Source organism: Rhamphochromis sp. 'chilingali' (assembly GCF_963969265.1).
Source record: "Rhamphochromis sp. 'chilingali' genome assembly, chromosome: 14".
NCBI lineage: Eukaryota > Metazoa > Chordata > Actinopteri > Cichliformes > Cichlidae > Rhamphochromis > Rhamphochromis sp. 'chilingali'.
In genome coordinates this window covers 9,480,860-9,491,035 of record NC_137941.1, presented here as the reverse complement: position 1 = coordinate 9,491,035, position 10,176 = coordinate 9,480,860, and the positions used below count along the sequence as shown (strand labels likewise).

The following is a 10,176-nucleotide window of genomic DNA, read 5'->3' as shown; positions in this document are numbered from 1 at the left end:
CAGCCCTAATAATTACATAAGTACTAGCGATATCCTCAGTAAATTTTCAGTAAATTCTCCTTCCCATTATTGAGCGTAACCAGTGGTTTGTACATTAGAAATAAACAGAGTTTACAGCAATCATGAAGGAAACTTGACAGTGATCCTACTACCTCCTAAATAGTGTTCCTGACTTGGTTAGATGATGTGAAGTTGGTTTTCATAACCATGGCAATAATTGTCATCATCTCTATATGTTTATTTTCATTAAGCCTAACAGTGGCTTTCCTCACTTGCACTGAGATTTCTTTCAACCTAATATTGATAGTTCCAATCTAAAGACACAAAACACAAATTCAGAGCAGTAAAGTGTCTGAAACTGGACTTGACAGTCTGTCAAACTAGAAAGTAAGAAGATAAGCAAACCAGAGAGTCTTTCACATTTTATTAGAAAATAAAAGCCTCTGAAGCAGTTTTTTGGATATCAGGTTTTGTTGTTGTTGTTGTTGTTGTTTTTAAAGAAATGTAGCAGAGAAGCCCGTTTGCCCCTCTCAGCGAGACCGAGTCGGCCTCTTTTCAGCTCTGTGACGTCTCCTTTAACCTGATGCTGCCTGTTACATGAGCGATGAAGCATCTCAGCAGGTAAATCCCCCCAAACTGGATTGAGCTGTTTCACAAAGAACACAAAAAGGGAGAAATATAGACATTTTATTATGCTGTGAAGTATTGTTATACTGTAAAACTATCAGCTTTCAGGCACTGAGTTTGAACAAAAACAATAATTAATGAAAACATATGTGTCAGAGTCAGGTTTAATATAACAATAGAAATCCAGGAAGTATCACTCAAGCTTCAAAGGAAGAAGACTCATTGAGGGCTCTGTTTATATTTTTTCATCACTAAGAAACCCACTGTGTGAGTCTTGGTCTGTGAGAGGAAGTGAGACAGTTACCTAATAAGAAACGGTTGAGGGAAGCAGCTCGTCGTCTCTGTCTTTACCACATCCTGAAGGTTCAGCAAATTTGTCAGCAGAGTGCCACTCCCACATTTGTCGATCTTTGTCACCACCATCTGAACAATAAAGTACAACTCTCAGAAAAGCGCACAGACAGGATGTCCCCGTGGCTCCCCCAAAAAGCCTTCAGTAAATCCAAAACTGCAAGAAGAATACTAACGGGGCTAAGAGTTGTGAAGAATCCGGCTCCATCATATTCTAAATACTTAATTGTGCCATATTATTCCAATTATCTCAGTATGTCGGCCTACTTGACTTACATCGTTTCTAAAACTAGAATGGGAGACAAGGCCCTCTGCTGTGGAACCAGCTCCCAGTTTGGATTCAGGACACAGAAACAGTCTCTAATTTCTCTTCTTTTAAGATTAGGCTTCAAACTTTTCTTTGTGATCAAGGTTATAAATAAGTTATGAATCAGATGATCCTGATCCACTGATAACTTTTAAGCTAGTGCAGAAGTGTTAGCACTGTCACCTCTCAACCAGAGGATCCTGGGTTAAAATCCAGCTTGTGGTCTCGGAGTGAAGTCTGACCAATGTCCCTGTGGTTTTTTTCTTTGGATGTAGACACCCTCACACAGGCCAAATGCATGCACGTTAGGTTAACCGGCACTTTTAAAGTGGCAAATTACAGTGCTTGGAATGGCACGAAAGCACGGTTAGAATAGTTTTTTATTCTAAACTGTATTGAGTGCCCAGTAAGACTGGAAAAGCACTATATAAATACTGGTACCTTACATGGACCCTCCCTTAGCAAGGATATGTTTCACTTTATGCTTGCTTCTATCATCCTGAACTAACAAAGCAGACTAGCTCTGACACCTGGTGGTCTCTTAAAAACACTGCACTCCCTGATCAGCATTTTAAAGGATTCACTTTGTTGTTGTTCTCCTGCAGTTCAAAGAAATGAACGAGGAACCCGGCGAGTCTAAAATGGGTGCAGCCTTGACTGTAAAAGCTGTACAGAAAATCTATCGGCAAGAGAACGTAGACCTCCTGCCACCTACTACCATGTGACACTCAATAAACTTCACTGACAAGTCTGTCCTTTGCCTTGTAAATCATTAAAAGAATCCGATCATTTGCAACCACTACTTCCATGTAATCATATTTAAAGTGTGTACACTCCCCATTTCTTTTTCAACTTCACAGAAATATCAGTTTTAAGTTTGAAACTGTCTTCGACTGTGCTGTCACAGCCTTAATGTGTTGCAGTGTTTAATCAGCTCAGAGCATGAATAATTGACCGCAGAGTGCGCAGCGAGCGGGGCTGCTTCATTTTAACGGCCAGTTTTTAAATAGCTGAGTGGGAACGTTCAGCATTAATTCAGTGTGGACATAATGATGAAGGACTGAGAAGAAGAATGAGCCACATGTAAGGCGGAGGGGGAGGCACTTCGATGCTTGTTTCCTCCTGGAGAACACGGCGGGTCTGGACCCACGCTGGAGTGGTGGCGCAGTGGCAGGATGGCTGCTGTGTTTGCTCAACCAATGTGATTTCTGTGCAGAGGAGTTTTTTTGTTTCCTGTTCTCATGCTGTCCTCCCATAGGAGTCCAGCATGAGTAGAGGTCTCTTTTTTTCCTCTTGTACTTTCCCATTGTAGTGTACATTTCAGTGGTTTTCTGTAATGTTACCGATCTCCGACCTGTATCCCCATGTGATGTCTGTGTTGTGTGTGTAAGGTCGGGGGTGGGTCCATTCCACTGCAGGGCAACCTGCATGTGGCGAATAAAGCTGATTGATTGGTTAGTGCTCAACAACTCCACCAAAGAGCGCAAACCCAAAGACCCCTCTTGATCGTGGCTCAAGAGTTGGGAGTTCGCCTTGTAATTGGAAGGTTGCCGGTTCGAGCCCCGGCTTGGACAGTCTTGGTCGTTGTGTCCTTGGGCAAGACACTTCACCCGTTGCCTACTGGTGGTGGTCAGAGGGCCCGGTGGCGCCAGTGTCCGGCAGCCTCGCCTCTGTCAGTGCGCCCCAGGGTGTCTGTGGCTACAATGTGGCTTGCCATCACCAGTGTGTGAGTGTGTGTGTGTGTATGGGTGGATGACTGGATGTGTAAAGTGCTTTGGGGTCCTTAGGGACTAGTAAAGCACTATACAAATACAGGCTATTTACCATTTACCATTTATTCCACAAAATATTCCACATGAAAGCTGATTAAGGGGCCCGGCCGGGCACAGCCCGAAGAGGAGACATGGGCCCATCCTCCCGCAGGAGGCGCCATAGGGGTCGGGTGCATTGTGTGCCGGCTTAGTCTGCTGCCCCTGCGACCCGGCCTCGGATGAAGATGGATGGAAAGCTGATTAAATTTAGTTACTTTCAATCAACTAACCAGGCTTCACTTGTTCTACAAACCGCAAGATCTTAAAAACTTTTTTCGCACCAAATCATCCTGATGATTACAAAACTGAAATTAAGCCAGAGTCCTACCACATACGGACATCGGGTCTCCTCACACATCTCCAAGGCAATCAGATCAGCCTTCTGCAGACCGACGCTGCCATCGACCAACAGGAAGGTCCTCACGAGGCTGAAAGAAGACATGTTACACAAGGTTTTTTAGTGAACACCAGGTTCGCACCAGGAAGACATGGTCACTCACCATCAGAAAGACAGGAGCACAAACGCTGAGTGACATTTAAGCTCACCGCAAACCTAGATGTGTCACCTGAGACCTGGTGAACATCCATTTAGTTTTTATTAGTTTGAGTGTTAGTTTATACTTATTAGGAACTCCTAAATAAGCGGGAAGGATCAAATTAATATAAGAGACTGCATTTAAAAGCTTAAGACTACTAATGTTAAACATTTTCCTTTTTAAAATGTTGGTTGTCAACCACCTTTTAAGTTTTGTATATATTGTCTGTGAAAGTTCTCAGTCATCCAGGTCATAGTACTCTAAAGAGCTTGGAAAGAAAAGCGCTGATTTTTGTGAACATGTCTTTGTTGCCAAAAACATCACAACAGCAATGACCAATCACTACAAGGCAAACTAAACAGGCTTATATTAGCAGATAGCATTAGCCAAACTGGTTTTTCACTGCAATAAACAACTTTTCCTTACTTACCTCAACCCCTCAGGATAGTTTCATAGCATGATTTCTTTGGCTAACTGTCAGAGGCAATCCTCAGTATTGCTCCATCATAGACATCATGAATAAACAACACAAACAAGTCTTTCATCAGCTCTTCATCACTTACTTTTTCCGTGTGTAGAGGTAAGGCTCTACCATATCCACAAAATCTCTGGGTGCCTTGTGTCCATACCCTGGCATGTCCACGATGGTGAAGGCTTTGCCCACTCTGAAGAAGTTCATCTTCTTTGTGTGACCCTGAAGGTAAGACACAGGCAAAGCTTATGATGTCCAGATATTGATGAACTCAGTCATTGCAGCATCAGTGAGTGTGTTTCAACTTTGTAACATTAAATTACAATGTTTAGTTTTTATTAGTTTCAGTCTTTTTATTTATCACAAGGAGGAGCAGCATGTAAGAAGTTCCAGATGGGGAAAACATGCAAACATGTAGACATCATAGTCTCTATAATCAGGCTGATTATGTGTAAAATTAAAACCATTGATATTTTTTGTCTAGTTATTTTTTCCACTCTTACTTTGATTTTCAGATAAGTTTTAAATAACCAGAAAAAATCCTGATTCTTGCCGATTGTTTGCAACCCTCATAACGCAAACACAGAAATGGAAGTGAAAAGATGGAGTAGCATGTCAGTGCAGTGTGTGATCTGGGTACAAGCGAACTTGTAGAACTTTGGCAAACTCATCTGAGGATTTTTGATGTGGCTTCACAAAATTATCACGATCAAAACAACGCAACTGACGACAAAAAAAATAAATAAATAATAATAATAATCACACAGTGTATGCCCAGTTTTATATACACCCTAAACAGATCGCCAGTCTGTTGCAGGGCTTAACACATAGAGACAGACAACCCTTTACACTAACATTCACACCTATGGGAAGTTTAGAGTTACCAATTAACCAATGCTCACTAACTGCATGTCTTTGGACTGTGGGAGGAAGCGGGAATACCTGGAAAGAACCAACACAAACACAGGGAGAGCATGCAAACTCCACAAAAAAAAAATGATGATGACCATGATGGTGGAAATGAACTCAGGGCCTTTTTATTGTGAAGTTTCTATCTGCCAGTTTCTATCTTATTTTTATCCCTGTGGCAAATGTGCATCTTCTGAGCCAATCTCTTTGTAAAACAGTGACTTTTATTATTTTCTACATGTAACACATTTACAGAACACACACTGAATGGTCCCCACACCAACACAAATTCAATTAAAATGTGCACATCATATTACCAACACTTTCTATAGTGCAAAATTTATGTTTTTAACTTTTATGCTCAGTTTTGTCAAACTGAGAAGTATTTTTGATGATAGCAGGGTACTGAAAGTACATCAGTATCTTTTTAATACATTTTCAGTAAGATAACTAATGTTTGAGATGACTGATTTATAATAGAGGCAGATTAGAGTTTCCTGTCCAAGGTCCAAACTCATCACCTCCCGTTATGTCATGGCAGAGGGAATGATGGGAAATTTGCAGCTTAAATAGGCGTTAAACTGAGTGAGGCATACTCATGTGTACCACCTGAAGTAGTTCCCAGAATTTGCTCCATTTCTTAGATGCAGGTATAAAAAAATTTTATTTTTAGAAATTTTTTTTCTACAAGCTAACCCTCGTCTGTGTTTAAGTGAGTTGGTCAGAAATTCTTACATCTCCTCCCTCGCCGTAAGAAAGAAACTGAATATGCAAAGTGTAATTTGAAGTTTCCACTTCCAAAAAAGGTCATAATTTTAAGAGTATTTTAAAAAAAAAAAGCCATCTAATAGTATAGAGCAGATCATTTTAAGTCATTTTCACAGCCAGAGCGGCCAAAGAACAACAGAAAATCAGCAACAATCAGGTGTGAATGTAAACACAGCATTTTATAAAAGAAATACAGCTTTTATAAAATAAATAACTGAGGTTTGTGTTTGTTCACCACTTTAAAGGGAAACAGTGTGTGGAGCTGGAGTGACGAGTTACTCACTGGAGTTTTAGAGACTCGGACTTCCACCTCAGGGGTGAGAGAAAACAGAGCTTTGATGAGAGACGACTTGCCCACGTTGCTCCTGCCGATAAAACACACCTGGAAAACACCAACAGGAAGTCAGCTGCAGATTTGTGTGCTGTAATTTACAGTTCTGCGATTTTTATCCTGGAATCTTTTTCCTGCTCCAGTTGCCACCATATCACCTTTAGCGCCATTTAGCCATGTGGCACACCTGCCAGGTGGACACTGTCATCGAGCTTTGAACGCTTCGCCTTCTGGAGAAGGCCGAGTGGTAACGGAACTTCTCTGTCCTGTTAACACTCGCTGCCAGAGCTTAACGTTCTTCTCCATGAGGTTATAAATCTGATGATTTATTAGCCATGTTCAGTTCTGCTTCATTATTCATGAGGATGAAGAGACATTAGGTTACATTTTTCATCCATTTAGGGTTGAGGAGGGACGAATAAGCTACTTAAAGTCCACATTCTCTTTCTTTACAGCCATTCTACCTGACCCAGAGTCAGGGAAATTATTCTGCACAAGTGTTTTGTGTTAAACCTCAAATGACCACTGAAATAACTGAGTAAAGTGATCATATTTTACACAAGAATCCTTTTTTAAATGGTTGTTTGTGCTCCTCATACCTACAACATTTACTTTATCATTCAGTTGTGGTTTTGAGTCACTTTTCTGCAAGGAAGAGTAATCCAACCCGACTCATCTTCTGAGCTGATTTCATTGTCACTTTGAGGCAAAATTTCCACCTCAAACCTTTTCCAGCAAGAAATGTTGCTACCCTCACTCTGTTAGCAAAGAGGCTTTGTCCAGTAAATGTGGCTTACTTTGTGAAAGTGCTTTGAGTGCCCAGTAAGAGTAGAAAAATGGCAATTATAAACCAGAAAGGAAACAATTATATTGTAGTGACAAGAAATGGAAAATTATAGTCAAAGCATCAACATGTTTGAAAGAAGACATGTTGTCATGACAAATGCATGGGGGGAAAAAGCCCACTTTTATCATTAAATATATCATTAAGAGCAAACAGAAATATGCGTAACCCTTCCCTTTGTAATCCACTTTGATCAAGTATTTACCTATTAAACAAACCTGCAATGTACTGTTGGGTAATTATCACCTTACATTAACTATTAATGACAGGCTAAAGAAATTCATGATGGACGCAGCTAAACTGGCATCACTGATTGATTTGTGAACTCCCGTTGATCTCAGCACTGCAGTCCTCAATATCTTGTTTCTGTGGCGTCATATTTAAACAAGAGGAACAAATGCTATGTTTTCAGCTAATGCTGCATCCACAGATACCTGCTAATTAGTGCTCAGTAACATCTAAACAAAATCACTCACCAAAACTGGAGCTCAGACTTTTTGGATGGTCTGTTAGTGAAATGAAGTGCACAACACCCATATTATTGGTCAGAACTATGGAATTAAAATGCTCCAAAACGCTCCAAGAGCACAAATGTGGTCCAGAGGTCCAGTTCAGAGACTCTATTTAGCAGTTAAGAGTCAGCTGAGCGTCTGTGAAAGTTAGTGTATCATGATAGTATCAAGATATGGATTTTGAGCTTGTCTGTCTCACTGTGGCAATGGTAACATATACAGATTGGCATTATCCAGCTTTGCCTCCTGCTGGCCATTAGAAAGAATGCATGTTTACGGCACTCCCAACACCAGAAGTTATGTCCATGATTTATGTACAATGTTTTGAGCAATGCTGTCCTCTGACCTCTGGCTGTTTGAGATCGGGTGCGTGCTCCATCCTTTCTGCAGAGATATAGTAATCGATCTTATGAGACGGTGAAGAGTGGAAGAGCTTCTCTGCCTCAATCATGTCCTCCAAAGTGGGATCAAAAAGCTGGAACTGTGTCCGGTCCACAGACCTGAAAATACAAATATGGTTCAATTTCATTAGAAAATGTCTGTATCAACAGCTACATGCTACAGATTGAAACAGAAGCCACTGGCAAACTCATTTATATTTTTTAAACGGTAAAAATAGTTCCTCCAAATCTTTTACAATAAAAACCTTACTAAAAATTAAGTCTGTCAAAATGATACCAATGAGGTGCCTCATTAGTTAGAAATATGCTGCAGTGTAATATTATATAATAAGATAAAGTTATTCATGTGCAGTTATTTACAGGCTTGTACCCATTATCTATTACCTACACCTACATTATGTTTGTGTAATTAAAGTAAAGAACTGACACGTTACCCTCCGATTTTTGGAGGCTTGCACTCTCAGAGTGCTTTTTATTGCTTTATTATTTATCATTGTCTTACATTCAGGTATTTTTATTTAATTAAAGTGAGTTCACATGTATTGCTGCCTTGATTGTCTTTGTTTTCATTTTGATTCATGAAAACTTTCACACAGATTTAGTTTCATCTGTACATTTTTCCATAACTTACACATACATAAATATTTTAAATTAAATTAGTTGTGAGAACAGTGGCATAATTTCTGTTTTATTTGTCGTAATGTTTAATTTTTTTGTGTCTTACATGTTTCTGTGAAGCATTTTGTGCTACTCGTTGTAATGGGTGCTGTACAAATAAACTTGATGATGTTATCTTTCACAGTTATCAGTGCAACTCCAGCAGATGATGCCAGCTCACGTTCACAAAATCTCCACTACTGATGACTAAGAACCAGCCCTGTTTTACGCACCTGTGCAGGTAAGCCTCCAGCTCGCTGAAGGGGTACAGCAAACTTCGCAACTTCTTCGGGGTAAGTGATGTGACCTTCTGCACCGAGGCCAGTTTATGGATCCTCTGCCCAGTGGCACAGCTGACAGCAACCCCAGGCCGGAGCCGCAGGAGCTGCCGGACAGGAAGCATGTTACCCCGCTGATTTCAGATCAGTCAGACCCTGAGAGGAGATGCACACGCGGAGGTCACCTGACAGTTTCGCACAGGTACAGTCCCCCCTGAACTACAGCAGCATAAAAAACCTCCCCACTTCCACTTCTGTAGTTTAAGTGTGGAACACAGTCACTCACTCTTCATGTTTCATAAAACAGTAAATTAGAAAACGTCCGAGCAGATTCTGCGGCTCGTCTTGTTCTCTGCGAGCTTTTCTGATCATATTTAATGGGGGGCAGGGGGAATAAAAGCGTCCAAAGTGACTCCATTCATTTCCTTATATTACTTACCCGAACACCTTCACCTTCACGGCTTCATGCGATCAGAGAGCAGCGGAGTTTCTTTGAAAATGAACCTTTAAGCCGCGTCCATCGCTTCTGTTTACACACCGTCCTCCATGTTGCGTGCACCGGTCAAATGCATCCGAATGAAACAGCTCAACAACAGTTCCGCGACACAAGTTTAAAATTCCGATTTTCCCCAACGATAGAAACTTTACCGATATACTTTTTTAAAGTCCCAATCGACAACAAAACAAAACAATCGAACAACCATTTTTTAAATATCCTGTTATTCTGTTTTATTTCTCACAGAATGAGATGTTTCACTTCATGCAGAACGCTTTGTTGTAATACATTGAAGTTTGTACTTTTTGTGTAGGCTGCTTAATCTATATTTTTACTTGTTGATTCTTTTTTTAATTTCATTTTATTTTTAGTTAGGGATTCACTAATTGTTATCCATCATTACAAATCTAATTTCAGTGGTTGTTTATGTAGTCTAACATAGGATGAGCAACTCTCCTATTTTTTTTGCACTTGTTGACTTGTAAAAGCCTATATGACATTTTTTTTATTTATTTCACCATTCATTAACTGTACAGAGAAGGCATCGTTTAAATATGGTAAATTTTTCTTTAAGCAAACAGTATTTTTAAAGTTCTTCATGACTGGGCCAAGTGTCCTCTTTTTTGGAAATCAAAATACGGTCACCCTAGTATAACATCATGAAACTAAAACCATTTTTGTTCATACTAAACATATGTAAACCAACACTGCTTGGTTTACAGGAACAAATTATTAAGACTGTAAAATATTTGGATTTAACAGAAAGTCAAAGTTTATAGAAGGTCCCCAGATCTCTGCAAATGTTATTTTTATTTCTCCTTCAATTCTATTCTGTTCTGATGAAGTAGATAGAAACAGATGATAAAAAGCAGTCTC

The 10,176-nt window shown here is 40.0% G+C and overlaps 1 protein-coding gene across 1 annotated transcript; it reads right to left on the bottom strand.

The window, feature by feature from the left end:
* Positions 1–470: 470 nt before the first annotated feature.
* gtpbp8 (GTP binding protein 8) lies at positions 471–9,379 on the bottom strand. Its single transcript, XM_080903495.1, has 8 exons — positions 9,244–9,379; positions 8,760–8,960; positions 7,815–7,968; positions 6,065–6,163; positions 4,196–4,326; positions 3,425–3,524; positions 932–1,050; positions 471–646 (listed from the first exon to the last, which is right to left on the bottom strand). Exons 2-8 carry the CDS (start codon positions 8,927–8,929, stop codon positions 556–558), a joined length of 864 nt encoding a protein of 287 aa, XP_080759621.1. The 5' UTR covers positions 8,930–8,960; positions 9,244–9,379; the 3' UTR covers positions 471–555.
* Positions 9,380–10,176: the final 797 nt, after the last annotated feature.

Coding starts and splice junctions, on each gene's coding strand:
- gtpbp8 (XM_080903495.1), bottom strand. CDS start 8,929: ATGCTTCCTGTCCGGCAGCTCCTGCGGCTCCGGCCTGGGGTTGCTGTC. Junction 7,969..8,759: donor CTGGAGGCTTACCTGCACAG/GTGCGTAAAACA, acceptor TTGTATTTTCAG/GTCTGTGGACCGGACACAGT. Junction 3,525..4,195: donor TACCTCTACACACGGAAAAA/GTAAGTGATGAA, acceptor GTCTTCTTTCAG/CCTCGTGAGGACCTTCCTGT.